At 55.6% G+C, this 25,533-nt stretch overlaps 12 protein-coding genes across 12 annotated transcripts; 4 read left to right on the top strand and 8 right to left on the bottom strand.

The window, feature by feature from the left end:
* Nucleotides 1–466: 466 nt before the first annotated feature.
* Nucleotides 467–952, bottom strand: BO72DRAFT_495558 (uncharacterized protein; the record flags this gene model as incomplete). Its single annotated transcript, XM_040948551.1, has 1 exon — nt 467–952. The coding sequence occupies one exon, from the start codon at nt 950–952 to the stop codon at nt 467–469; it is 486 nt and encodes a 161-aa protein (XP_040802039.1).
* A 1,105-nt stretch (nt 953–2,057) lies between these two features.
* Nucleotides 2,058–3,141, bottom strand: BO72DRAFT_83713 (uncharacterized protein). Its single transcript, XM_040950765.1, has 2 exons — nt 2,874–3,141; nt 2,058–2,770 (listed from the first exon to the last, which is right to left on the bottom strand). Exons 1-2 carry the CDS (start codon nt 3,040–3,042, stop codon nt 2,154–2,156), a joined length of 786 nt encoding a protein of 261 aa, XP_040802038.1. The 5' UTR covers nt 3,043–3,141; the 3' UTR covers nt 2,058–2,153.
* On the bottom strand, nt 2,960–3,874 carry BO72DRAFT_447469 (uncharacterized protein). The gene is made up of 2 exons (XM_040944549.1): nt 3,499–3,874; nt 2,960–3,379 (listed from the first exon to the last, which is right to left on the bottom strand). Exons 1-2 carry the CDS (start codon nt 3,638–3,640, stop codon nt 3,225–3,227), a joined length of 297 nt encoding a protein of 98 aa, XP_040802037.1. The 5' UTR covers nt 3,641–3,874; the 3' UTR covers nt 2,960–3,224.
* Nucleotides 3,875–5,210: 1,336 nt separating this feature from the next.
* Nucleotides 5,211–6,241, bottom strand: BO72DRAFT_507797 (NAD(P)-dependent oxidoreductase; the record flags this gene model as incomplete). The annotated part of the gene is made up of 2 exons (XM_040949273.1): nt 6,129–6,241; nt 5,211–6,077 (listed from the first exon to the last, which is right to left on the bottom strand). Exons 1-2 carry the CDS (start codon nt 6,171–6,173, stop codon nt 5,211–5,213), a joined length of 912 nt encoding a protein of 303 aa, XP_040802036.1. The 5' UTR covers nt 6,174–6,241.
* Nucleotides 6,242–6,788: 547 nt separating this feature from the next.
* Nucleotides 6,789–7,386, top strand: BO72DRAFT_507795 (Dabb family protein). Its single transcript, XM_040949272.1, has 3 exons — nt 6,789–6,869; nt 6,925–7,035; nt 7,097–7,386. The coding sequence occupies exons 1-3, from the start codon at nt 6,804–6,806 to the stop codon at nt 7,253–7,255; spliced, it is 336 nt and encodes a 111-aa protein (XP_040802035.1). The 5' UTR covers nt 6,789–6,803; the 3' UTR covers nt 7,256–7,386.
* A 1,551-nt stretch (nt 7,387–8,937) lies between these two features.
* Nucleotides 8,938–10,811, top strand: BO72DRAFT_507791 (putative MFS transporter; the record flags this gene model as incomplete). The annotated part of the gene is made up of 1 exon (XM_040949271.1): nt 8,938–10,811. The coding sequence occupies one exon, from the start codon at nt 8,938–8,940 to the stop codon at nt 10,666–10,668; it is 1,731 nt and encodes a 576-aa protein (XP_040802034.1). The 3' UTR covers nt 10,669–10,811.
* A 528-nt stretch (nt 10,812–11,339) lies between these two features.
* Nucleotides 11,340–12,911, top strand: BO72DRAFT_427673 (TauD/TfdA dioxygenase family protein). Its single transcript, XM_040942990.1, has 3 exons — nt 11,340–12,262; nt 12,353–12,474; nt 12,534–12,911. Exons 1-3 carry the CDS (start codon nt 11,605–11,607, stop codon nt 12,816–12,818), a joined length of 1,065 nt encoding a protein of 354 aa, XP_040802033.1. The 5' UTR covers nt 11,340–11,604; the 3' UTR covers nt 12,819–12,911.
* A 360-nt stretch (nt 12,912–13,271) lies between these two features.
* BO72DRAFT_427669 (putative rhamnogalacturonase) lies at nt 13,272–15,275 on the top strand (the record flags this gene model as incomplete). The annotated part of the gene is made up of 7 exons (XM_040942989.1): nt 13,272–13,800; nt 13,875–13,953; nt 14,010–14,217; nt 14,286–14,420; nt 14,481–14,694; nt 14,777–15,082; nt 15,187–15,275. The coding sequence occupies exons 1-7, from the start codon at nt 13,368–13,370 to the stop codon at nt 15,273–15,275; spliced, it is 1,464 nt and encodes a 487-aa protein (XP_040802032.1). The 5' UTR covers nt 13,272–13,367.
* Nucleotides 15,276–16,993: 1,718 nt separating this feature from the next.
* Nucleotides 16,994–18,565, bottom strand: BO72DRAFT_447468 (Ldh family oxidoreductase). The gene has a single exon (XM_040944548.1). It carries the CDS (start codon nt 18,457–18,459, stop codon nt 17,404–17,406), a length of 1,056 nt encoding a protein of 351 aa, XP_040802031.1. The 5' UTR covers nt 18,460–18,565; the 3' UTR covers nt 16,994–17,403.
* Nucleotides 18,566–18,806: 241 nt separating this feature from the next.
* Nucleotides 18,807–20,181, bottom strand: BO72DRAFT_447467 (uncharacterized protein). Its single transcript, XM_040944547.1, has 2 exons — nt 19,591–20,181; nt 18,807–19,535 (listed from the first exon to the last, which is right to left on the bottom strand). Exons 1-2 carry the CDS (start codon nt 19,727–19,729, stop codon nt 18,826–18,828), a joined length of 849 nt encoding a protein of 282 aa, XP_040802030.1. The 5' UTR covers nt 19,730–20,181; the 3' UTR covers nt 18,807–18,825.
* Nucleotides 20,182–21,865: 1,684 nt separating this feature from the next.
* Nucleotides 21,866–23,441, bottom strand: BO72DRAFT_447466 (nitroreductase family protein). Its single transcript, XM_040944546.1, has 3 exons — nt 22,681–23,441; nt 22,516–22,630; nt 21,866–22,467 (listed from the first exon to the last, which is right to left on the bottom strand). The coding sequence occupies exons 1-3, from the start codon at nt 23,008–23,010 to the stop codon at nt 22,265–22,267; spliced, it is 648 nt and encodes a 215-aa protein (XP_040802029.1). The 5' UTR covers nt 23,011–23,441; the 3' UTR covers nt 21,866–22,264.
* Nucleotides 23,442–23,663: 222 nt separating this feature from the next.
* On the bottom strand, nt 23,664–25,050 carry BO72DRAFT_447465 (C6 finger domain protein). The gene has a single exon (XM_040944545.1). It carries the CDS (start codon nt 24,877–24,879, stop codon nt 23,992–23,994), a length of 888 nt encoding a protein of 295 aa, XP_040802028.1. The 5' UTR covers nt 24,880–25,050; the 3' UTR covers nt 23,664–23,991.
* Nucleotides 25,051–25,533: the final 483 nt, after the last annotated feature.

The following is a 25,533-nucleotide window of genomic DNA, read 5'->3' as shown; positions in this document are numbered from 1 at the left end:
AGTAGCCCTGGGAGGGTGCGGATAATTGCGTCTTTCGGAGTTCCTTCGTGCGTGAGCATGTGGTGTATACACTCGCAGAGTATCTAGATGAAATGGTCGGTGTTTGAGTTTATTCTCGAGTAAAGTGAAAGCTGATGTTACGGATACGATAGCTGAGTCACGATCACGGTCCATATGAACCCAGCTGGATGCTCAGTCGTGTACGTGAAGCATGTTTGATGCATAATAATTCTTGTGATTGTTATTGTTCAATTCTTCTTTTTTCATTCAAATCTTTCTTCTTAGGAAGTAAGAGAAGATAATCTCTTCCACTGCCGAGTATAAGAAATAAAGTACGGACACCTAGCCACAATTGCAGCCAGGGCTACTGTAACCCGTTCCCCAGCGTGCATCCCACCTCATGATGGAATAGAGGTGGGATCTTTGAGGATTGCCATCACGTCCAGGTGTGGTGGTCATCACTCCCCTAGCGATTCTCGGAGAGCAGATCCATCATGAAATCCAGGATAATCTGCACGAACGCGACATCCGCCGGCGAAGAAGCCGTCGGGAACTCCGTCTGGCCATTCCTCCCGGTCCAGAGCACTGGCGGGCCCTGAGGGTCGGGCGACGCTTCGTGGAAGAACCGCGCCTTTTGCAGCGGGTCGAACGTCGCCACGCCCGCGAGGATCGGCTCCGGCGGGCACGTGTGGTTCTGCCGCTGGGTGCGCCACTCGTGCTGGAGGAAGCGCGCCGCGAAGCCCCATGGATCGCCGTCAGCCAGATCGGCGGGAACGTTGAAGCTGAGGATTGGGGGTAGCTGGCGTCGGGTCCCCGGGGCGGCCTGGCTGGTCTGGAGACCGCGGGCGGCCGTCAGAGTGTCCTTGGCCGTGTGGATCGAGATTGTGTGGCCTTCAAATTCCGTCTGCCACGTCTCGACTCCGACGCCGGCGGCGAGTGCTGCTAGATCCATTTGGTGTGGGTGTGGGTGTGTATCGGCTAAAGCTTTTGGCTTGTGTTTTCCGGGTGAGGATGGATGCCTGGAGTTGCAGTGTAAGGGATGATCTCAAAAAGTATTCAGTGCAGAAGGGGGAGGGGAAACGAGGTATTTATAAGCCAGCAGAAGTCACCCTCTTTGCCAGCTTGGGGGGTAGATCTTCAATTGCGTAAATAGGATAAAGAACTGACTTCATTGAGGGCATACAGAGAAGGAATGATAGCGGGAGGATTTCATGATAAGAGGTGTTAGAAACAAAGACTGTAAGAGATATGAAGATTTCAGTATATCGGACAACAAAGCGCTTTATCTTGGTGCTACCGTCAAGTCTTTGGACCAGAGTACTGTGGATTGACGATACCCGCTTAATGTATAATGAGGAGCTGATGGCAATTAAACTATGCCTCTATCTGTTACCAAGTAAGAGATCCCAGTCTAGCGGTCCTAGCTCTGGTAATCCGTCTGAGAGCGTGAAAGGACATATTGGGCTTTGTTCAGTCCTGTATATCCGATAATCTGTTGTGCTTTCTTCTTGATAGGAAGGAGATTTGGGAGCGTCCATTTCTTCCTTAAGCGACAGCAATGTATTTCTGACTAGCTAAATGAAGTAGTATCAATACAGAGTGTGGATATCAAACTTCATCAGGACCAAAAGAAATTCCAGTATCCCTCAAAATAACCACCGCTAGAATCAACTCAGCTTCCCATCCACATTTCCTCTGCGCCCCACTCACGCTGCCGGCTAGGTGAACAATAGCAGAACTCGACCAATAGTCCAATGCTCGGTATTATCACGACTACCCTGCTTATGCCTGCGGAATTGTTTAACTTATTTTATTTTCGGTGAGAAATAACCATGACTCTATTCGTGCACTCTACCTCTACAAAAGCATAGAAGCCGCTATATGAAGAGAAGATACTGTATGTTAAATTTAAAATTACTTGTATAACTTGATGTTATCAGTAATCCTGTTTTTGAAACGCAGAAAGAAGAAGGAAGGATTATTTAAGATCGTAGAATTCTGGATTGATCGAATTTGAATGGGCTTGCCGACTGGTTGAAGATAACCTCTTACACCAACAAGAGTAGAAAAAGAAAAAGAAGGCACAACGAGCTCAGCCAGCTACCCTGCAACCGCGACGACGGAGACCACCCCCTGCCAACCTAACCGGCATGTCAACCAGAAACCGATCTTTCAGCCTCTCCACTAAGTCGAAGAGGTCCTGGCCGAGACCGTCGTCCCACCTGGCCGCCGCATCCGCCCCCGGCCCCCCCCTGCTTGGAGAGGAGATCCATCCTGAACGTCAAGATGTCCCGCACGAAGGAGAACCCATCCGCCGCCGAAGGGGCCGGGAACTCGGTCTGGCCGGTCCGGGACGTCCAGAGCAGCGGGGGGCCGTGGTGGGCCGGCGAGGCCTCGTAGAAGAAGCGCGCGCGTTGGCGCTGGGGGCACGTCGCGATGCCCGCGAAGAGCATCTCCGGCGGGTAGGTGTGGGGGTGATTCTGCCGCTGCGTGCGCCACTCGTGCTGCAGGAAGCGCGCCGCGAACCCCCACGGGTCGGCGAGATCGGGAGGCAGGTCGAAGCGCAGGACCTTGGGGCCTGGGATTACGCTCCCGTTCACGTTCACGCTGATGTGCACGGTCGCGTCCCCGGTGACGTGAAACGTCGGGTTGCCGTTCCCCGTGCCGTGGCCCTTTGCGAGGAGGGTGTTCGTGTGCACGGTGATCGGGTGGCCCTCGAACTCGGTCTGCCAGGTTTCCGCTCCGGTTCCGGCTGTGGCTGTGGTATGTACTTGACCCATTGTGATAATAGTTAACAGGTGTTTGATGTGTTTCTCTTGTGAGGGATGGGGTGATTTGGGTCTACCGTGTGAAGGATGATCGGGGAAACTCACGGTAGTGGAGAGGAGTAGCACAGGGGCTGTTTATTAACCAGCCGGGTTTAGGGTTGAAGCTATCGGTTTGCAGGGTTTTGAGGCGTTGAACCCTGAACTCTTTATCTTTGATCGAGAACTCATAGTGTTGCAGGATTGCAGGCAGATAAGCAAATCTGGAAAGTCTCATCAGGCAACAAAGGGATTTGTCTCTTGGCTACTATAAAGTGTTTGTATCAAAGGAGTGTGAAATTCTCATCCTCGCTTCACGACTTGTACAATAAAGAGGGCTTATGACAATCAACCCATTCCTGCATCTGTCACCTGGGAAAAAAGCCCCGTCTGGCAGTTCTGGCTCTGTTCAGCCAGCTCTCAGTTGTTATCACAACTACCCCACTTCATCGCCTGCGGAATCATCAAAGTCTCCTCGTCCTCGGCAAAGATTACCACATCCTCGCCTTCCGCCCCCACAAAGGTGCAGAAGCCGCCGCCCGGGGAGGAGATGCTGTACACGATCATGGGGTTGTCTGCACGGGTCGAGTCTTATCAATGATCCTGTTTTCCAAACCCAAAAGAGGAGTGAACGGCAACAGGCAAGTGAACGACGCAAATGGAAACATCTGAAACAGAGACAGGGAGCACGAACCGATCTGCACAGCAGTGGTGTCTGTAGGAAAGAGGAGGGAGTAAGACTCGTCCTCGGTTGCGCCGTGGAAGGTGACGGAGACATTGAAGGCTGCGGCGCTGAGGGTGAGGAGGGAGAGGGCGGAGAGGAAAGCGGTTCTCATTCTGGTCGTTGAGGATGGACTCTATAAAAATGATGCCTAAGGATGTGCGTGGAGTAAGATGTTTTCTGGCTTCTGTTGCGGGTTTACTGAGTTATTGGGATTGAGGAAGGGGTATGATCCGAGCAGGATCATGTTTATATAGCATCTTCTCGACCATCACCGAAGTCTCTATACCATGAATAGTGAAAAGGTCTCAGACGTAGACACTATATTTAGGCCTCAGCTGTGAGCTCAGAAACCTGACGTTGTACAACAGTAAGCAATCTTGCACCGAATGGTGGCAGTCTCGGGGTTGAGTTTAAGACCTGCATGGCATAGTCCCAAAAATAGCACGGATCGTATGCCGATGCAGCCAACCTGACCAGCTGGTTGGATCGATCCTGGAAGCTCGGGCATTTAGGCGGGCTAAGGCGTCCAGTGGCACGCGGATGATCCGACTCGATCTGCGGGTGTGGCTTGAGGCTTGGAACTGAGGAGGGGTGCAATTCCAAAGCTTATTCGTCACGAGATGGTCATGCCCAGAGGTCTTCGGCCTCGACATTTGTAATTGTTCCAAGTAATTGTAGGACGTGCTTCTTGAGAAATTTTCAAAGTTGTGACTGGCGGGTTAGTCCCTTCCTTCAGTACTGAACTTGCAGAAACTTCGCCATATCTGGAGTGCTGGTGTGCTCTCTTATGTTCTCAAGACCACTCCAAAATCAAAATGCTATAGACCATTCATGTAGACCCTACTGACGGGAGGTATCCTGCTCGTTCACGAGACTAATCTTGGATAAAACATTTAACTTAGTGGGGGAGTCTTCACTGGCACAACTATAAGGCCGGGTCACCTGAGTCTTCAATCTTACTCCCCATGCTTACGCCTAGGTTTGCGCTATGCATACTGGTACGCCAGTCGGACTGCCTCCCGGCCTGGAGGGGGTCTGTCTTTCTTTCCTCATGCTGTCTCTCATTTTCTGGCTTATTGGATAATTAATATTAGCATACAATCTTAATCATTAAGTCCATTGGGCCACGGGGTTAGGTTAATTCAAACGCGGCATATCCAGACATAGGGTTGTCATCCCGCCGCCTTCGCTCGCTTGGTATGTATACCTCCCTTCTTTACTCCTGCGTCACTTTCTTTAATCCCTATAGTCGTACTTTCGAATGCAAATACTCTACTCCAATGGATAGGCCGATTTCTACATAGTGGTTGCAGAATATGTCGAGATCGATTCAAGCACGGCTTCGTCAAGAGCTCCCAATCCGGCAGATTCCACAACAGTAGACCGAGCGATCGCGTCGGCGGTAGCAATATGCAATGGATGCCACGGGGTCGGCAATTTAGGATTTCCCCATTCCCCACTACCGCTGTGCAAAAGTGCAAGACTTCCTCTTGAGCTCGTAGAGGCCTCAGTGGCTGGAGCACCAAGTGGGCGGCGATACGAGGGTGGCACACCATGAGTTAAGTAACTTGCCTTTCCCTCGACAAGGAAATAATTATCATCCAGGAAATTCAAAAGTATTATTTAGGCTAGACATATAACGCAGCAGTCCAAACAGGAATCATCCAAGCACGACCGAGAACCTAGTTCTCAAACTCCAAGCCACCCTCCTGTCTGACGGCGCCATAGATACCCGCCAAGTCGCCCTTCTCGCCCTGCTTCTCCTGCACCTTCTCCATGTACTTGTCGGCCAACTCGACGCCCCGCATCGTGGCGCCCGCGGTACGGGCCATATCCAAGGCGTGTCTGGCGTCTTTGCGGACCAGATCGATGCCGAACAGCGGCTCCTCGCGCTTGTAGTAGTCTCCCGTGCGCATGCGGTTGGCGTACGCGACGTAGGGGCCAGGGAACACGTTCTCGAAGAACTGCATGAGCGCGTCGGTGCCCAGGCCGGTCTTCTCGGCGACGACCAGCCCCTCGGCGATGGACTCGACCATGCCGATGACGAAGGTGTTGCCCAGCACCTTCAGCTGCGAGGCCTTGGCGGGCGCGCTGCCCGAGAAGTCCAGGAACGACTTGGCGATCACCCCGGTCGTGTAGGGCTTGACGGCCTCGACGTCCGCGGGCGCACCGGCCAGCACGCAGATGACCTGGCCGGCGGCGGCCATGGCGGGCGCGCCGAAGACGGGGCTCGCGACGAAGCGCGCGCCCGCGGCGGTAAGCTGCTGGTGCACGCTGGCGGTCGTGTCCGGGTGCACGGTGGAGCAGTCGACGAAGAGCTTGTTCTTGACGTCGGTGGCCAGGGCAGAGGTGACCAGGGAGGTGATGGCGGCGTCGTCGCTGACGCAGGTGAAGATGATGTCCGCCTTGGTGACGGTGTCGGCGAGGGAGGTGGAGACGGTGGTGTTGGGGGTGGCCTTGACGAAGGCTTCGGCCCGCGCGGCGGTGCGGTTGTAGATGATCAGGGGGGTGGTTTGGGGGCCCTTAGCGGCGAGATTGGAGGCCATTCCCTGCGTTGGGTTAGTTTGAGGCTATATGGGTTTACATTAGGAGTGACGTACTCGACCCATGTTGCCGAGGCCGATCCATGCTAGACGAGGAGACATTGTGAAGGTTGATACGTTGATATATGAAGATTGGTTGGGAAGGAGGTGAAAGAGGTGAAAGATAAGGCAGTTGTGGTGATTGAAACTGCTGATGATGGTGGTGATGATGATGGGAATATGCTTGGATCTTTCCGGTGTTCTTATAGCTTTTCGAGGCAATTGAGGCGACACCTGGATTAGAAATCAGCCCCCGCTTACCAAGAAGGTAGAAAGAGATATGCCGCAAAGTAATCCTACCATCGAGTATACCACTAGGGTACTGCCCCGTGTACCCGGGCCTATACTATAGCTTACCAACTGGGCGGACCCTGCCAAGCAAGAACAAACTGCGGGAACCTAACCGCTTTGGGATTAGATTCCGCTGCAGAATCTGTGGCATGGTGGAAACTAATCCGTTTTAGGACGATCCGATTTTCCAGGGCTGCCTCAAACAGGCTCTCAAACTCTCCTGCCGATCCCGCTAGAATCTTCTAACTGGCTGGTTCGGATGGGTCTGATGAGTTGGGTCATGATGTAGGTTGCGGAACGGATTTCTAAGCAGCACTGCTAAGGGTGTCGTATAAGACACAGTTTCGTCTCTCCCCGTCGGTTGTCGAGTAAAGCTTGCTTTGCAAAGGAATATTAGGCATCATGCAGATCTCTCACATCGTTTTGCTTCAATTCAAGCCGGATGTTGGTTCGGACATCCAAGAGAATGTGCGTTGTTGGAGCTGGCGGCAAAGCGGGAATGCCGGCTGACAATTGCTTCCAGGTCGCTAGTCGGATCAAGGGTCTTAAAGACTCCTGCATTCATCCCGAGACCGGCAAGCCGTACATCGTCAGCATGAAGGGCGGTGTGGATGTCTCCATCGAGGGGTTGCAGGTAAGGTGCCCAGTGGTGTCTTTGGTGTGGTGACCTATAGCAGCTGACCTTTGGCTGGCAGAATGGCATCAGCCATGCGTTCGTCTCCGTGTTCGAGAACGCCAGCGATCGCGATTACTTCGCCAAGACGGACCCGGTGCACGTTGCCCTGGTGAAGGATGTCTTGCAGTATCTGAAGCGGGTGCAGGTGGTGGACTTTGTTGACGGGCAGCTGATTTAATGTGCTGATATCATGGTACACGGTACTATGCGGCTGGGATAGGCAATGCGCTGGCTGCGTTAACATCCTCTCAAGTCTCGGTACTCAAAGACGAGTTAGTCCGGTCTAAAATCACATGAATATAGAGCGATCTTACTTTTGTTTAATTGGTGTCAGCTGCCTTTGCTTTCAAGAATGAAGCTTGTGATCTGGGTCTGATCCGGTAATCCAAGGTTATTTGCCCATGCTGGGGATCTCGAAAAACCGTACTAGGAGTTGAAACATTGTCGGCCTGTCTGCCACGTGGAAGTTGGGACACCCTGGATTCTATTGGTTTCTCCCGAGTGGGTTCCATGTAGGACGGGTGTCCCTTGACATGCATGGGCTATTCAGTATGTATGAGTAGGATCTTAGTGCCGATGTTGTACAGTAGCTGACAGATCCAGTCCAGGAACAAATCCCTGAATGCCCTGATCCAATCCAGAGTCGAATCGGAGCTGTCTTGACACGGCTGTCAGCCCTATGTCCTAGCTCTATATACATGCTTATATTTATGTGATGGGAATTGGTGGGGGGTTGCTTGAGCGTTCTCTTTTTTTCCCATCGAGAAAATGAACAACACCACTATCTATATGACTAGGTAGGCTTTTTGTTATTATTCTGCTTATAGCTTACATGCCCATACCTGTTAGTGGTGCTTTGTGTTTACCAAGCATGTGAATGGCTCGAGATTCAGACACCTAGTGGTAAGTATCCTCATTCCTCCTAGGGAGACTATCTTTTCAATTCAAGGTATCAGTCTACTTGTTTGTGACTCACCCTACTCACCGCAAAAAAATGTATCTTTGATGTAGAAGTCTACTTGCCCCGCAGCATCCTGCAGCGAAGGCGTGATTAATCCTGTAAAGCTACAAGGATGCTGGACTTCTCGCACCATCCTCGCTAATACTATGGAGCCTCAATACAGTTCGATGAACTGGATGGATCATAATATTCCATGAATCAGAGACAGGAAAATAGATGAATCTCGGTGAGGCACTGATGAACTATCATCTGGGCTTGTGTGGTGGTGTCTGGCTGGTGTTCTTCGAATGGAGGTGGAAGGCGATAACACAATCCGGCAGCAAATGGTGCAAGCCAACCCTGACATGACAACATCCCGCACTCCTCTTCCTCTTGCTCCTGCTCCTCCCCTGCCATCCCTCCGGCTAACTTTTCCAATTATCACTTCTGCCATCTAGCCTGTCATCCGAGCGGCTTCTGATCTCTTGTTAGCGAGTTGGCGTTGTCCTCTTCGCCTTAGCATGCTGGGCAAGTCATGGCGTGGCCCAAGCACATTTCCGAGGCGAACAGCCGTGAGCTTGACCTGAGAGTATTAATCGAGTCGCGGTTAATTACCACACAAGATGATTGGCTTGCTAGATTGCTATCATATCTGACAGATTAGACGGTCCTACAGTTCGCCATCCACTTCAAAGCCACTAGTGTGGACTTGTACAAGAGCTGGACACCACGCTCTTGCACCATCGCTTCCTTGAAGCACGCATGCATACGCTCGTGTGCACCTTCAGTGCGCATACTGCCACCCTTGCACATGCCAAAGTGGAGTATATGAAGCGCACCGTCGCCACGATAAGTCGAATTCCAGGTGCGTCTCCTTGGTTTAGAGAGCTAGCTGGACATCACAGCATCGCGAAGCAAGAATGTCGATCTCCCATCAGACATCGGCACTCGATGGCAAACATCCTTTGGAGGATGTCCAGGCCACCAGCATCGACAGCCCGGCCGGAGACACCAAGGACAAGTCATCGTCGCTGGCCGAGCCCGACGATGAGCCTCAATCCCGGTCGCTCTTTGCCTTCTTCTCAGCCCGCAAGAAGAAGACGATCGATCTGGATGCCGTCGCGACCACGCGGAGCGTCTTCGACGACCCGAACCTGGCCCGTTTCTACCAGCCCCATGCGGACTACGAGAACTTGCATCGATTCGACCCGTCGGAGCGATGGACCTATCGCGAGGAGCGAGCCGTGCGGCGCAAGACCGACCTGACAATTCTCCTCTGGATCTTCGTCATGTTCTTCGGACTGAACCTGGATCGCGGGAACCTGAGCAATGCCTCGGCGGACAACCTCCTCCCCGACCTCGGCATCAACACCAACGACTACAACAACGCCCAGAACATGTATCGCATCGGCTTCCTGATCGCGGAGATCCCGTCCCAGATGATCGGCAAGCGACTGGGGCCCGACCGCTGGATCCCCGTGCAGATCATCCTCTGGAGTCTGGCCTCGGGCGGACAGTTCTTCATGCACAACCGGGCGGGCTTCTTCGCCTGCCGCTTCTTCATCGGCCTGTTCATGGGCGGATTCATCCCGGACGCCATCCTCTACCTGTCGTACTTCTACACGAAGCGGGAGATGCCGATCCGCCTGGCGTTCTTCTGGTTCGTCGACTCCATCTCCGGCGTGATCGCCTCGTTCATCGCCTACGGCGTCCTGCACATGCGCGGCGTCGACGGCCGCGAGGGCTGGCGGTGGCTGTTCCTGATCGAGGCCCTGATCAGTATCGTGATCGGCTTCCTCAGCTTCCTCTTCCTCGTCCCGGGCCCCACACAGACCCAGACCTGGTGGAACCCGCGCGGGTACTTCACGGAGCGCGAGGAGAAGATCATCGTGAACCGGGTGCTGCGCGACGACCCGTCCAAGGGGGACATGCACAACCGCGAGGCGCTGACGCTGGGGATGCTGTGGAAGAGTCTGAAGGACTACGACCTGTGGCCGATCTACGTGATCGGGATCCTGTTCGAGATCCCGACCTCGCCGCCCAAGTCCTACCTCAGCCTGTCGCTCAAGGCGATCGGCTTCTCGACCTTCCACACCACGCTGCTCGGCATCCCGGTCACCGTCTTCTCGGCGATCAATCTCCTGCTGGTGACGGAGCTCTCCGAGCGCTGGCACCAGATCTGCTACGTGGGCATCCTGACCCAGCTCTGGTCGCTGCCGCTGCTCATCGTGCTGTACCGCAGCGCCAGCGTGCTGTCCCACTGGGGCCTCTACGCCGTCACCTTCGTGCTGCTGGGCTGGCCCTCGCCCCACGCGGCCCATGTCGGCTGGTGCTCGCGCCTCAGCAACGCCGTGCGCACCCGCGCCGTCAGCGCCGCCCTCTACAACATCACCATCCAGCTGTCCGGCATCGCCTCCTCGAACATCTATCGCGACGACGACAAGCCGTACTACCACCGGGGCGACGGCCAGCTCATCGCCATCAACGTCGCGACGATTGCCGTGTACGTGTTGGCGAAGGTGTACTACGCCAAGCGCAACCAGTGGAAGCAGGACAAGTGGGCGGCGATGACGGACGAGCAGAAGGCGGATTACCTGGAGAATACGAAGGACGAGGGAAACAAGCGATTGGACTTTTTCTTCGATAGCTAGGGAAGGACTGTGGGATCCGGAAGTGGTCGGAGGTTGTTTGGGTGGTGTGGTGTGCGTATTGGGTTTTTTCAGTGGTGGAAGGAGGGTTGGATTATTGTAGGAAATGTACAGGCCAGAGGAATAAGGCCGAAGATAGATGATTGCCTGTCCTTGAGATTGCTCTGAACGTGTTCTAGTTATGTCACCAGCTTAGGACCTAGCTTTGCTGCCTCGGGTTATCTTAATGTTTATAGTATAGTGGGAAGGTCAGTGATTGGGCCAACAGTTTTATTCTCTCTCATCTGTTCATCTTTCATCTTCATCCTCCTAATCCAAAGCCACTCCAAGTGATGTCCTTCAAAATTTTGCTGGCCAATTTAGATTGCAAGAGGATTAGCTTTGGCAGCGCGATGACAGTTCAACCATCATTTACGCAGGCACATTAAGAACTCTGCCCTTCCGCCTCGGTTTGATAGAAGGGATCTTTCGATTCTTCTCATGCTCGGTCACGCTCTGGTTTGCCTCATGATTCACAGGCCGCGCCAAGTCGGTTTGGGCCGAAAGGGAACGGTAGTATATTGCTATTGTTATCAGCTAGTAGATACAGTACCAGTAGATTGCAAGTATAGCCTCACACCGAGGCCGAATGACGTGACGGAGATAAGTCCACCAACAGGACCCCATTTCCTGGACCCCTGCTTAGCATCTCGGCTATTACTGCGAATTGCCTGACCCAGTCAATAAGCACTATGGTGTACTTTAGATTAACTGCACGATGCCGAACCCCGGGAAGATGACCACCGACTGCCCCTCGATCACGTCTTTTCCCACCTATAAAGCCCTAAGTGATGCCGTCAGCAATGACAGCCCAGCCGTAGCTATCTGAATTTTTCCCCCCTCGCACTTGGCGATCAACCCCTCCATTTCTTTCCAGGCTCTCTAAAACCACCGACCAAAATGGGTTCCATCCAACCTTCGGAGCAGAAAGACCTGGTCCTCCCCCCGCGACCCCCCAACCTGCCACACCCGGAATACCGCACTCCGCGCGGGGTCTCGCCGCTGGACTCGGTGCGCGCCGCCGGCCTGCAATACCCCAACTACACCCCCTTCAAGCTGCCCAATCTGAGCATCCAACCCTTCACCGACCGCGGCCTCTCCTCCTCCCCGAACAAGCAGGCCCTCCTCTCCGCCGCGACGGAGATCATCCACCTGACCCCGGAGATCGGGACGGAACTCACCGGCCTCCAGCTCACGCAGCTGACGGATGTGCAGAAGAACGACCTGGCGCGGCTGGTCGCGGAGCGCGGCGTCGTCTTCTTCCGGGATCAGAACATGGACGTGCACGAGCAGATCGCCTTCGGGGCGTATTTCGGGGAGCTGCATATTCACCAGATGGCCGGCATCATCCCGGACCTGCCGTGGGTGCACCCGATCCACAAAGATGAGACGGCGGTCAACGGCCGGAGCCATCAGATCTGGCATTCCGATGTCAGTTACGAGCTGCAGCCGCCCGGGTTGACGATGTTGAAGATGGATACGCTCCCCAGGGCGGGGCCGGGCGGGGAGGAGACGGGTGGCGATACGATCTGGGCGAGTGGGTATGCTTTGTACGAATGTGAGTTTTCCTCCTTGTCTATAAAGTGGGAAATGGGTGGAAGGTCCAGGGATAAGGGATTGGGGATATGCTAACTGGCGAGCGTGCCAGCCCTGTCGCCCAAGCTGCGCGCCTTCCTGGAGACGCTCGAGGCCAAGCACAGCGGGCTGGAGCAGGCGGAGAAGGCCCTGCGGACGAGTGGCTGTCTCCGGAGGGATCCTATCGAGACCAATGTGGGTTTTTCAGTCTTTATTCTGTACTGTCCAATGGCTAACTCGTGGGTCGACGCCAGCACCCCGTCGTCCGCACGCATCCAGTGACCGGCTGGAAGACGCTGTACGTCAACGAGAACTTCACCAAGGAGATCGTCGGCCTGGAGAAGCGCATCGGTGACGGCATTCTGGATAACCTCTATCGCACCGTGGCGGAGGGGTACGAGTTCCAGGTGCGCTGGAAGTGGACCAAGAACGCGGTGGCCATTTGGGACAATCGCGCCACCTTTCACACGGGGATTTTCGACTACTGTGAGTCATCCTGCTATCGCTGCTATCGCGTGGAGAATCTTTTAGATGGGTGAGTGGACGAGAGTGCTAATGTTCCGCAACTGATAGTCCCCCATCTGCGGCATGGGCTGCGGGTTGCGCCGCAGGCTGAGACCCCGTATTTCGATCCCAAGTCCAGGACCAGAAAGGAGGCGCTTGCGGAGGAGAAGGGCAAGGCGTGATCGTGAATAGCGGCAATAGTGTGTATACATGGGCTGTGCAAACAGGGTCTAGTCGGTGGTGTGATCGGTAGAATCGAAAAATACAATGGCTTTTCCCTCATTGACATCAGTCCACGTACTGTAATATCCAACGAGAAATTTCTTGGTCAAGATAGTCCAGGTAAAGCTCATTCGCTTAAACCTGCAGACCACCCCAGCTGCAGGCACCATCCCCCCTAGTCCAACCATTTCACCGTAGGTAATATAGCTGCAGGATTGTTTAAATTAAACCATGATCACGTCAATCTTCTGCAGTCCCTCGCCATGCTCCTCTGCCCCTGTTCCTGAAGACACGCTTCAGGTATAAAAAGGCGTCCAGAGCCCCTGGAATCCTACCCCCAGACAAGCACCAGCGTCATCACAATGCTTCTTCTCTCCTCCCTCGTCCTCGCCGGCCTGGCAGCCGGCCAGCTGATCGGCCCCGTGGGTCCCACCACGGACCTCTCCCTCAAGACCCACGAGTGCAGCATCCTCGACTACGGCGCCGTCGCCGACAACAGCACCGACATCGCCACCGCGCTCGAGACCACCTTCACCGAGTGCGTGCTCCCCAACCCGGGCAGTCGACTGATCGTCCCCGAGGGGAACTACCTGATCGAGCGCGGGGTCGTACTCAGCAACGCGACCAACTGGGCGTTCCAGCTGGATGGGCTGATCACCGCCGCCTACGGGGGCAACTGGACCATTGAACGTGCGTTGATCCTCCAGGGCTATGCCGGCGTGGACGTGCTCAATTCCACCATCAACGGTGAGGGTGACCAGAAGTTCCTGCTAGATGTGCTTGTTATCGTGAATGGTATGTCTTCCCCCCCCCCCCCCCCCAACGGTTCTATCCGTTTTTTCCTGGTGAGGTGCTGATCCACGACGCAGCGGTCGATTTCGAGTTCTACTCGTCCAACGGACTCGGTGCAATCCAGGGCCAGGGATACATCTATCGGAATCTCAACAAGTGAGCCTACTGTTTCAGTCATTGGTGCAGATCCGGGTGCTAATGAACAACTGCAGCACCGATCGCCCCCGTCTGGTGCGCGTCGTCTCGGCTATCAATGCCACCGTCCACGACTTGATCCTGGTCGACAGCCCTAAGTTCCACTTCGTGCTGGACTTTGGCGTGAACGTCGAGGTCTACCACTTGACGATCCGCGGGGCGAACCTGGGCAGTTACGACGGCATCGATGCGATCGGTACCAACTACTGGATCCATGACAACGAGGTTTGTTGTGCTGTCCGGCCCCGTTCCCATAGCTCGTCCTGCTGATGATGGATGTTCATGATGGGTAGGTCACCAACCGCGACGAATGCGTCTCCGTCAAGAGCCCGTCCCACCACGCCCTGGTCGAGAACCTGGTCTGCAACCAGGCCGGCTCGGGGATCTCCATTGGCAGCTTGAACGTCTCTGCCGAGATCTCCAACATTGTATGTCATCCGCATTTCCTCGGTGGGTTGATCACACACTGACCGAAGTGACAACGGAAGGTCGCCAAAAACATCAGCATCATCCAAGGCAACAACATCGCCTTCATCAAGACCTACCCCGGGGGCTCCGGGTACGTCACCAACGTCACCTTCGAGAACTTCCGGTCCAAGGCCAGTCTGTACGGGCTGAGCGTCAACCAGTACTGGCAGAACACTTTCGAGCCGGACACGGGCGCGGTGGCGTTGAGCAACCTGGTCTTCAAGAACTTTTCCGGTCCGTCGCCCTCCTACCTCCCACTGCACAACTGTCCCCAATGGCAGGCACGTATCCCGGATACTGACCCCATCGCAAACAGGCTCCGTCGCGCAAGGCACCGTCCGCCCGCCGCTCTACCTCATCGCCAACGACCTCACCTACGCCACGAACGTCACGATCGAGGATTTCACCGTCTGGACCGAGACCGGCACCAGCGTGGTGAACAAGATCAACAACGTCTTCGGGACGGGGGACGATTCCTACGGCGCAAACGACGGGATCAAGTCCCTCGCGCCCGGGGCGACCCCCACCACGTACACGAGCACGTACACCATCACGGCGTCGCCGACGGGGTGGACGGCCCCCGCGTCGCCGACCTGGGCGGTGCCGAGCACGGGCTACGGGAGTGAGTGTTCCCTCTCTTTTTCCCCTTCGTCTGAGGATGTCCCCCTTGGGCTGGAAGTGCACGTAGTCGAGTTGGACGATGGCTAATCTGACGCCCCTGAACAGCTGCGTCGCCGATTCCGGTGTACACGCCCAAGCCGCTGTGGAGGCCTGGCGGGGTGGATTATGATTTGCACTACTGGGGGAGCTTTTAGAGGGATGGGGGTTGGGGTCGGGAGTGTTCGGGCTTCGGAGCATAGATTCATGTAGAGCATTCACCTCGTGATCCGTTGACGAGTCCCGGGGGCGATTGCAGTCTGTAACTGCTGGAATTGATTGCTTTCTGTCGGAAGGACTCCTGCTTGAACCGTCCACTGCCGCGCTGCGTCGGCTCGCGGGCAGTGCCTCAGATAGCCTCATGAATGACCGAATGCACCATTTATCCACGTTCTCCATCACCGTCCTTCCATAACCGCAGTACGTAGGGTATCCATGTCCTCTCACCGTCACTAATGAGCGTGCCACTAGGCAGTCGCGGGCCGTCGATGCGCTGCTGGCCACCGGTAGACAAACGCGGGGTAAATAGCCAAGCTCAGGTGACACCATAGAAGGTGTTTCACGTCGGGTGCGACGCCTCGGGAGTTTGCATACAGCCAGCAGAGGGAGGAGATTAGGATTCCAACGACAGCGAGGCGGGCGACGAGGGTGCTGGAGTCCATGGTTTCAGAAAGTGGTAGTGCGACGGTGTGGGTGGAAGAATTGGCTGGAAGTGAGTAGAATAGAATGCAAAAGGGATAGGGATACACGATTTCTGTGTCCTGGAATTTGCTTAACACACGTTTTCAGCTCGGGTTGCCGGACTTGGAGAGGAGACTCGCTGCCTAAATATTCGTCGGATATTGTGGGATGGTATGTCTCACTACAGTGCTCTAGCTTGAGGTAGTTCCTCATCTAGCTTCACGCCGCAACTTCGGCCTAGAATCATTGAAAACATCGACCCACTTTTCTGAGCGATGTTAAGAGCCCCTCAGAACGCCGTCCGGAATCGGTAAAAGCACAGAATGAGCCGCGCGCTCCCTTTTTCAATCGACAGCAGTGAGCGCCACTGTCTAAAGGATCTAGAGCCTTGATCCAAGGGCAAGTGGACAGTGGCTGGGTATTTCGTTGAGGGTGTAAGTTAATACCTGATGGTTTGTTAAGAAAGCACAACGATTCACCTACAAGCACAAACTTTCGTTCTTTTATTCTGTTCACCTGAACCCAAGGAGGAAGACCCACCCGATGTCAGCCCAGAGTTAGGGCTTGCGACATCCTTTATTATCACCCGGCCCAGTGCTCCTCGGCTCCGAATCCACCAAACTTTGCGCGTATATATAACACAATTGGGATCATCGATCTTGTCAGCGCCTCAGGGAACATCATTCGAGTGATCCTATACAGCAGATGGCTTCAACAATTAATATAACCCCTGACTATTCCAGTAAACCCATGGTCGATAGGGACTTCAATCCCAGGGGGACCCGGAACCTCACCGAACTCCGCCAGAATCCGACGGTCCGATCCCTGCTGCCCCCACCGGCTGCCGGTTGACTGGTGATCATCGACCCAGCCAGAGGGCCAAGATGGCGCTGACTTAGGTGTACATGCGAGTTAGTGGAGTGAACTCACCCTACAGGCGAATATCACATGGATCTCGTACACGGCCAACTCATGCATTTCCTGTTTGGGTTGCAGTCTTCCCCAAGGTCGACTACCTATCTTCTGAACCTTTAGCCCGGTTTCCTCACCGTCGACCCTGTAGACACTTTCTGTGTATGACTTGGGCCAAGTAGCTGAAACTATCACGAATGCGTGTTCCGTCACGAGGCGCGATTGGTCTATGGGGGACTTTAGGTTTTGATTGACACGGTATATCCATAGATATTACATATATTAACAGAGTAGACATTCATACATGTACATGGAGATCCGAGAAATCGTGCTTTGTAGACCTCTCACAACAGCGAACTGGAGGATGTGGGGCTTCAGGTCTGGCACTGGACCTAGAGGAGGGTCAATCCTTGCCATGCATCAAGATAACAAATGAACCAGACAGCGAGATCGCCCTAGGTGAGAGCGACAGCAGCACCATCGAATCAACCGTGAAGAGTTTGTTGAAGATATGCGCAACAGGGTCGTCGCGGGTTGAGAAGAGGCCACAGGCTGAAACACCCTCAAATCGCGAGCAGACAAGAAATGTAATTCCTCTTGAACATTAACCAAAACCATCCAAAATCACAACCCAGAATCCATTCCCTTCTCGCACTCATCTCTACCACCAACCCAAACCATGCCAACTACCACTTACTCCACCGTCAACCCCTCGACCCCGACCAATTCCGCCTCGCGATTCAACGCCTCAATCTCCGCCCTCGCAAGCGGAATCCCCTCCGCCAGCCTCCTCTCGCGCATCTCCAACTCAATCTCCCCAGGATAATAAATCCTGTCCACGCCCTGCATCTTCTCCCCGCCAACCACGCGCTGATACAAATGATCCATGCGCGCCTTGAACTCCTCCAACCCCACAAACAAATCTGGCTTGACGGCGACAATAAAATGCCCCACATCCGCCTCACGGGTCGGATCATACGGACCGGTCACATCCCCGGCGAAGGCACTGCCCGAGAAGACCCCGGAGAAGACATCCATCATGATGGCGAGCGCGGAGCCCTTGGGCCCGCCCATGGGCAGCATGACGCCTTCCAGCGCCCTGGCCGGATCCGTGGTGCGGTTGCCGTCGGCATCGAGCGCCCAGTCCTCGGGGATCGACTCGCCGCGGCGGAGCGCCTTGTAGATCTTGCCGCGCGCCGCGACACTCGGGGCCATATCCAGAATAAAGGGGGGTGCGGCGCCGGCGGGCGCGCCGCACGCGATCGGGGACACGCCGAGGAGTTTCTCGCGGCCGCCCCAGGCGGGCAGGGCGGGCGAGGAGTTGGTGAAGACCAGGCTCATCAGGCCGGCGTCGACGGCCTGCTGCACCAGCCACGCCGACATGCCGAAGTGGTTGCTGTGCTTGACGGAGACGAGCCCCACCCCGAACTCCTGGGCCATGGCGATCGCCCGCGTCATGGCCAGGTGCGCGGCCACGAACCCGAACGCGTTGTGGCCGTCGACCTGCGCGGCGACGGGCGTCGTTTGCGTCAGCGTCGGCACGGCGCCCGGGTCGAGCACCCCCTGTCGGATCCGCGCCATGTAGCTCGGAATCCGATTGCTGCCGTGCGTGTCGACCCCGCGCAGGTCCGCGGCGATCAGGCAGTCGGCGATGGTGGTCGCGTCGGCGGCGGAGACGCCGTTGGCTGTGAGGATGCGGTGGACGCAGGCGGCGAGGGTGGTGTGGGGGATTTTGTGGAGGTCTGTCATTTTGGGGTGGTTGGGTTTGGGTGTGGTTTGGTTTGTGGTGGTCTGTCCAGTAGAGTAGGTGTATGTGTTCAACTGTGGTTGAATACAAGTACAGTACTTGGAACGATACTTATTTCAATGCTGCGAGTGAAATGGTCCGAGTGAAATGGCGGATCGTCCCCGCGCGGGCGGATCCCGTCACGGGTCCGAGCTCGGATGGCTTCCGCTGGGCTATGCGGCTTCTGATTGGCTATGGGCACGGTATCGGCACTGCCTTGTGGTATCATGGATACTGGTACTACCTACTGCCTTACAGTATTCCAGCCCTGCATTCAGTAACAGATCTTTTCGTATCTAAATATTACTCTCTCACAATCCCGAAGCTATCTACAGCACAGCTCTGATCCTCTCCCCCCCCATCTCCTGCATCATCGACACAATCCCCTCCAACTCCGGCGCCGACCTCGGCACATCATGTCCAGAGGAATGCACCAGCGACCTCGTCAGCCCGCTCTCACACAGCTGGATCGCCCAGGACGACGCATCCCGCAGCCCCTTCGGCTCGTTCCGGCCCCAGACATGCAGCGTCGGGATCTGGACCTTCGCCGCCACGACGGGAGGGTACAGCAGCAGCGGCGTCTCCTGGACGGGCTTATCCAGGAAGAAGCCGCGCGGCTCGCGGGTGATCGGATGCACGCAGTCCAGCAGGCGACTGATGGCCGTCGTGACCGTGCGCAGCCGGTCCGGCAACGTGTTCAGCTGCGCGTAGTCGCACGAGCGGACCTTGCTCCACTCCTCCGGCCGCAGCCCGGGGTACAGTTCCTCGACAAAGGCGCGGTCGGCGGAGCAGGCGAAGATGCACGAGAAGAAGACGGCGAAGCGGAAGGGGTACTCCGCGGGGGCGGCGCCGACGGCCGCGAAGCCCTCCAGCAGATACGACAGGGCCACGGCGGCCCCGTGGCTGAAGCCCAAGACCCCGTCGAAGGGGCCCTGCGTGCGGATCGTGTGGTCGAGCAGCGTGTAGGTGTCCCGGGTCTGGTCGGGGGACATGCTCCGCGCGTAGCAGTTGAACGGGCCGGGGAATCTCTTCGCTAGGCCTGCATTCACTCACGGTTAGTCGAGAGGATCAAAGTGGCAGCAGGAGTGACTTGCCCACGGCGGGATGGCACTCGGTCGGACCGCGCAGGAAGACGAACTCCCAGTCCGGGGGCGCGTGTTGGCGCAACCCCGCCAGTTGCTGGTTCATGCTGGCCGGGTTGGTACCGTATCCGTGAAGGCAGAGAATCCTCATCGTGGCGGTGGCTTTTTTCTGACTCTCTTGCGGTCACCTTGAGCTTCCTGGGGGAGAAAAGCCTCGCGACTTTTATAAGTCCTGCGTGGCGAGCCTTCAGCCCGGGTCGGCATGAGTTGCCATTTCAGCCTCTGCTGCAGCATCGGCTAAAATGGCCACCCAACCGTGGGCAAACGAAGCGATACGAGCGAGCTCAGCTGCTACTGGCCTTGTACTTCTTCAGGTATACTCCGTGGAGGGTGGGACTATCGATTCGTCGGGTTGCCGGTCAGATCGCCATGGACTCGTGTGCGACCCGCTTTTCTGCAGGCGATAAGCTCGTCAGCGTCAGCATCGTGTCAGACTATTGTTTGCGGGTGGCTGTGGATTGCAAAGCATGACACAACCAGGCCAGGGGAAGACATAGCTGATGCGGTGTGATAAAAGGTGCATATATTAGTCGGATTGTCAGGCTGGTTGTTGTGTTGTGATGGAATCAGCCGCACGGGGCCCAGTTGGCGGAGTACTAAGTCTCCTCCCACTAAGCTTTCCGACCCCGACAGCGGCCCGCGGGGGTTCCCGCTGGGTATGAGGGGTTTTCTTTCCGCCCGGGCAAATGACTTCGTTGACCTCGGAACTTGCTGACATAGTAAGATAAAGGGGACCAATCTAGCTTCTATATGAAGATACTCTTACACCCGCTACAGGAAGCCTTCACTCTGCCAGACCAGCTAGATTATATCTCAACATCACATAACCCACAAAACACTTCGATCCACTGCTCAAGAGATCCACTCACGCATATCAACCCCCGTTTATGCTTAATCGTGGTCAATCCGACCGCCGGTGCGAACCCTACACCCCATCCTCCAATCCCTCAACAAAGCTCCTTTCAGATCATCACAATAAATGACCAAAGAAAGAGTGTCCCCTTCCCAGGTCCTCTTCCATCAGCCCCGACAAGCAGAAAAGATCCAATACGCCCCAAGCCAGCCCCATCAAAACCCGATCAAAAGTCCACACCTAACACAATCCAGCAACCCCGCCCAAGCAACCACTGCACCTACCCATAATCAACCCCAAACATACCCCCAACAAGCCCTAGAACACTCCCCCCTCCCCCACCCTAAGCCACCCAGCTAACTACCCGAACCGAGCCCAGCCCATCCAGCCCATCCATCGCAACCCAACCCTCAATCCCTCACCACGAAATACCCCAACACAACCTCCCTCACCGCAGGATCCGTATCCGTATGTATACCCTCCACATCCCATCTACACACTTAATCCAATCCCACACTGCTGCTACAGCTACTACTCACAAAATGGTGTATGGTACTGTCCATAGGGCTGAGATACTCACCAGGGATGGTCCACTATACACCCGTCCTGACAGCACACAGCGGCGCTGTGCACGCACCAGGAAGACGGCCATACAATATCAAGCACGCTACTCTACTCCGTAAACCCGGACGACACGGATAAGATATCCCCTTGTCGGACCAGGATTGCATCTGTACTGCTTAATCCAATGAAATGGCGACGGTGGATGCAGTGGCCAGCGCGGGACATGGTATCTTGAACCATGCAGGGCGGTTAGCGGGGGATCCTGGAGGGTTATCTTGGACTGGATATCCCGAGACTGCTTGAGTTGGTGGGGTATGGTTTGACGCTCAGTGGATGGAACTCCGTATCTGTAGTGGTGATTGCTGTCGGAGGGGGTGGGAGGAGGGTTTGAGTGGATGGTTTTATGCATTGCTTGTGCGTGGTATTATGTCACTGTGCATGTGGGGAAGGTGGATGGAGTATGTGGAGGGATGTGGGGTGGGGAGGGGGAGGGAGAGGGAGGTGGATGTGGATGTGGATGTGGAGGGATGAGGCGAGGGGTCTTGTGTTGGGTCTTGGTGATTGCGCTTGAGTGTGAGCTGGTGAGGCGAGTACAGTGTCAAGGTTAGGTCATGAGGGTTCAGTGAGTACTTTATAAAAGTGTTCATGGAGACGGCTATATTTTCTTGTTCTACTTATGTCAATAGTGCTGTGGACACGTAGACTGAAGCTGCTGAGGGGTATGAACTAGGCATTCTAGTTGATTTAGGTGAAAGGAGAAGCACTTGTCTTGCGATCGAGCTTCACCTAAATAGATCTTATTGCATTTGTCCCAGATTGAAGTCTATGCTAAGCCATCACCCTATCTTGCAATGCTCGCCTCATGAGCGATCCCCGAGTCGAAGTGTAAGGCAAGCAATCCGCCGCGAATTATAGTCCCCTAGGAGTATAACCCGGTATACGAATAACTAAATGCTGACAACCATTAGGGACCCTCCAAAGCTAATCACGGCCAGTCAGCCTTACAGCGAGCGTAGTGGGTCTAAACCACGCCGCTGGCCCCAAACATACATCCCTAGTGATCACCTGTTCTCTCCACCCATTTCCCAGCAATATACCTCATGCACGTTGAATTCCAGTAAAAAATGCAATCAATTCTAGGTATCAAACTCTATCCAAATGCAATGCCCGCTCAAATAGCCCATCACACCAAGCTGCTGCGCGGCCCGTTTACTTGCCGAAGACCTTGAAGCGGTCCTCCAGCGGCGCGAAGGCCTTCTCGCCGGCCGGGGCGGTCGGGGTACCGAAGACCAGCTGGGCATCGAGCTTCCAGGAGGCGGGGAGGTTCCACTGCTTGGCGACCTGCTCGTCAATCAGGGGGCTGTAGTGCTGGAGGTTGGCGCCGAAGCCCTCGGATTCCAGGGCAGTCCAGACTATGGAGGTTAGCGAGGCCCTCTAGGAAAGAATACAGAGTAACCTACTCAGGTACTGGGCCATGGCGTTGGACTCGAGCGCCCAGGGGTTGAAGTTGTCGGCGTAGATGGCGAACTTCTCCTTGATGGGGGCCAGGGAGTCGTAGTCGACGAAGAAGAGGACCTGACAATGTTAGGATGCACACAGCTAGTAAGGTCCTAGGGGAGGCGTACAGTGCCGTAGCCGTTGCGGAAGGCGTTCAGCTTGGGCTTGGTCTGGTTCTCAAAGGTCTCCTTGGGGACCTGGCCGGCGGCGACCAGCCCCTCGAGGGCGCTGATGGCGATGTCCCACAGCTTCTGGTGCTCCTCCTTCAGCAGCAGCACAATGCGGCCGGTCTGGGTGTTGAAGGAGCTGGGGGTGTGGAGGACGGCCTGCTGGACGAGCTGCTCGATGGCCTCGTCGGCGATGGGGCTCTCGGCCTTGAGGGTGTAGATGGAGCGGCGGGCCTTAGCCGCCTCCAGGATGGCGGTGGTGGCGGGGTTCTTGAACTCAGCGGCGGTCATTGTGGCGGTTGATCGGGTTTAAAAAAAAAGTGAAGGGTATCAAGAGCGCTGTGAGTGATTAATGATTGTGTTGAGGGGAAAATGGAGGGAGCAGCGACGACTCCTCCACAACTATATAGGCGATCAACCGGGCGACCGCCACCACATCCTGTTGTTTTCTGCCGTAATTCCAGCCGAGAATTGTGTGCCTGTCCGGAATGCCCCCCCTGATCCCACGGATTATGCACTCCGGCCCCACCTTATTCAATGCTTATCAAATCGCGGAATCATCCCATGCTGGAACTGGGTTTTCCTTGGTCATCGCTGACTGACAACCCCTCCACACTCGGGCAGGATCCCGCAGGTGGAAACTTCCAGACATCCGATCTCCCCACATGGAAGTGCAGACAGAATCGAAGGGAGGTGAATTGGCGCATAGGAATCGATAGAATCGTTATTTGTGGATCTGTAGATTATGAATGGTGGCCAGCCTACCAGGCTTGGTTTAGGTAGACTCAGGGAAAAACTTGAAGGCCGATGGCTGCTGCCTGAGGCAGAGATGGATGTCCGTGGCAGCTCCGACGGATGCACCCAATCAACGGAGGCCTCGGACTCAGGAAACATCCGAGTCCGTCGCACTAACTGCTGATTCCGCCATCTCCTACCATCAATGTCCGGATCGACCCCTTGACAATTTGTCAGCTCCACCGACTTTTCACATAATCAGCATAATCACATTGAGGATCTGATAACAAAATCCCTCAGTCGATGGCCGCCACAAGGGATGGAGGCGCAGATGCATTCGCCTCATTGGACCCGAGAGCCGACGGGGTCGGGTTTCTATGGGCCGCACAAAACGGGTATAGCAAAAGTGCCAGGTGACCAAGGTGCTGCGACAGATATAGAACCGGGGCATACTCGAATGACGCGATGGTCAAGAGACACGGGCCACGAGACCCTAGAAGAAGAAAAGAACCCGAAACAAATTGTCTATATAGAGCACTAAGAAACACCACCAGCAACCACACTCAGCGGGTACTCGATCCATCCCTGCAACTCCACCGGCAACAACGCCCTGACTCCCCCAACGACATGCTCATCCCACCCCCTCATCAGCCAACACGACTGCATATACCGGAGTATAATACTCCAGTGCGCATACACCACCAGCGCATATGGATCTCTCGCCTCTAACAACGCAATCATCTCCTCTCGCGCCCGATAGATCCACCCCATAGCCAGATGCATCAGACGGATTCCGTCCTTGCCGGCGCTGCGGATCGCGTATGCTTCTCGGAGAATGGACATCAAATCCTCGATCGAGGCTGCATAGACCTCGCAGACGGCGACATCACTCACCTGCGACGTGATCCAGGACCGCAGGGCCTGGATCTGCGACAGATGCTGGTCCAGCTCCGTCTGCAGTGCCGGACTGACCTCCTTGATACTGTCGTCGGGGACCGGGGTCAGCACCCCCGTGAAGATGCGTTCGTGGTTGGTGGTCAGGATGGATCGCACCCCGCGGAGCAACACCAGCCACTCGGACTGCCCGCTCTGACTGAACACAAGGTATTCGCCGATGCGTGGCCCCCGGCCAAAGTAGGCCAGGCAGATCAACGCCGCTGACATGTAGATCAGCTGGCAATTCTCCGAGTTCAGCAGCGCCAGCACCGCGGTTACCGACCGCACCCCAAAGGTGAAGTGGTCGTCCGCCTGGGCGAGGTACTCGGCCCGTGAGTCGGGGTTCTCGGCCGCCAGATGAAGCGCCGACAGCGAGAGAATGAGATGCAGGATGGAGGGAAAGGAGATCCCCCAGCGTGGCACGTGGTTGGACCAGACACCATGCGTGTCCCCTTCCTCGTCCGCCAGCGTCTTGTAAGTAGTGGTCATGTAGTGGTGATACAGTTTGAGATCCACGAACGAGATCCCGCCGGGCGGCTGGCTGGCGGCGAGGTCACATTGGGTTCCGGTCGACACCGGCCCCGACCCTCGAGCCTCCGAGCCGGATCTGGATGCTGTAGATGATTCGGTCTGGGTCGCATGTTGGTACCTCGATCGCCGAAAGCGATACTGCCGCGTGGTGGTGCTTGAGGCGGACGGAGCGGGAGCCGGGAGGATGAAGTCGCAGTCGATGGAGTGGCGCACACAGGGACCGCACGCGGGCTTTTTCTCATCACACTGCGAGTACTTAGCCCTTGCGCGCACCAGCAGCCTTTCAGGGATGAAGCAAGCGAACAAGTGCCTCGCAGAAAAGCCCATCTTGTAGACCAATTCTCGTGGACACACCAGGAAGCGACAGTGTAGAGCAGGAGAGACAACGCACCTTCACTCGTCTTCGCTTGCAATTCTGACATCCCAAGCGAGATTTATTGTGCGATCGCCGAGAGCGTGCTCGTGTTGAACCTGACTCGTCCATGGCGAGGCATGCATGCAGTGGCGGGAGGAGCCCTGTACGTGAATCGTATTCGTTTCCTTTTCACCGAGTTGGGGGAAGAAGGCTCTGAGCTATCGCCTCAGGCACCAAGGTGTGTATCCCATCACGTG

Source organism: Aspergillus fijiensis (genome assembly GCF_003184825.1).
Source record: "Aspergillus fijiensis CBS 313.89 unplaced genomic scaffold BO72scaffold_19, whole genome shotgun sequence".
NCBI lineage: Eukaryota > Fungi > Ascomycota > Eurotiomycetes > Eurotiales > Aspergillaceae > Aspergillus > Aspergillus fijiensis.
The sequence above is the reverse complement of the archived record's forward strand: the minus strand, read 5'-3'. Positions and strand labels throughout refer to the sequence as shown.

Bases quoted from the DNA above. Each gene is read 5' to 3' on its own strand.
- BO72DRAFT_83713 (XM_040950765.1), bottom strand. From the start codon at position 3,042: ATGAGACTTTCCAGATTTGCTTATCTGCCTGCAATCCTGCAACACTAT. The intron at 2,771-2,873 runs GTGAGTTTCCCC...CAATGGGTCAAG, and splicing joins TGCTACTCCTCTCCACTACC to TACATACCACAGCCACAGCC.
- BO72DRAFT_447469 (XM_040944549.1), bottom strand. From the start codon at position 3,640: ATGAGAACCGCTTTCCTCTCCGCCCTCTCCCTCCTCACCCTCAGCGCC. The intron at 3,380-3,498 runs GTTCGTGCTCCC...CGACCCGTGCAG, and splicing joins CACCACTGCTGTGCAGATCG to ACAACCCCATGATCGTGTAC.
- BO72DRAFT_507795 (XM_040949272.1), top strand. From the start codon at position 6,804: ATGCAGATCTCTCACATCGTTTTGCTTCAATTCAAGCCGGATGTTGGT. The intron at 6,870-6,924 runs GTGCGTTGTTGG...AATTGCTTCCAG, and splicing joins GTTCGGACATCCAAGAGAAT to GTCGCTAGTCGGATCAAGGG. The intron at 7,036-7,096 runs GTAAGGTGCCCA...TTTGGCTGGCAG, and splicing joins TCTCCATCGAGGGGTTGCAG to AATGGCATCAGCCATGCGTT.
- BO72DRAFT_427673 (XM_040942990.1), top strand. From the start codon at position 11,605: ATGGGTTCCATCCAACCTTCGGAGCAGAAAGACCTGGTCCTCCCCCCG. The intron at 12,263-12,352 runs GTGAGTTTTCCT...CGAGCGTGCCAG, and splicing joins TGGGTATGCTTTGTACGAAT to CCCTGTCGCCCAAGCTGCGC. The intron at 12,475-12,533 runs GTGGGTTTTTCA...GGTCGACGCCAG, and splicing joins GGGATCCTATCGAGACCAAT to CACCCCGTCGTCCGCACGCA.
- BO72DRAFT_447468 (XM_040944548.1), bottom strand. From the start codon at position 18,459: ATGACAGACCTCCACAAAATCCCCCACACCACCCTCGCCGCCTGCGTC.
- BO72DRAFT_447467 (XM_040944547.1), bottom strand. From the start codon at position 19,729: ATGAGGATTCTCTGCCTTCACGGATACGGTACCAACCCGGCCAGCATG. The intron at 19,536-19,590 runs GCAAGTCACTCC...GAGTGAATGCAG, and splicing joins CGAGTGCCATCCCGCCGTGG to GCCTAGCGAAGAGATTCCCC.
- BO72DRAFT_447466 (XM_040944546.1), bottom strand. From the start codon at position 23,010: ATGACCGCCGCTGAGTTCAAGAACCCCGCCACCACCGCCATCCTGGAG. The intron at 22,631-22,680 runs GTACGCCTCCCC...TAACATTGTCAG, and splicing joins TCCGCAACGGCTACGGCACT to GTCCTCTTCTTCGTCGACTA. The intron at 22,468-22,515 runs GTAGGTTACTCT...TAACCTCCATAG, and splicing joins CGCCATGGCCCAGTACCTGA to TCTGGACTGCCCTGGAATCC.
- BO72DRAFT_447465 (XM_040944545.1), bottom strand. From the start codon at position 24,879: ATGACCACTACTTACAAGACGCTGGCGGACGAGGAAGGGGACACGCAT.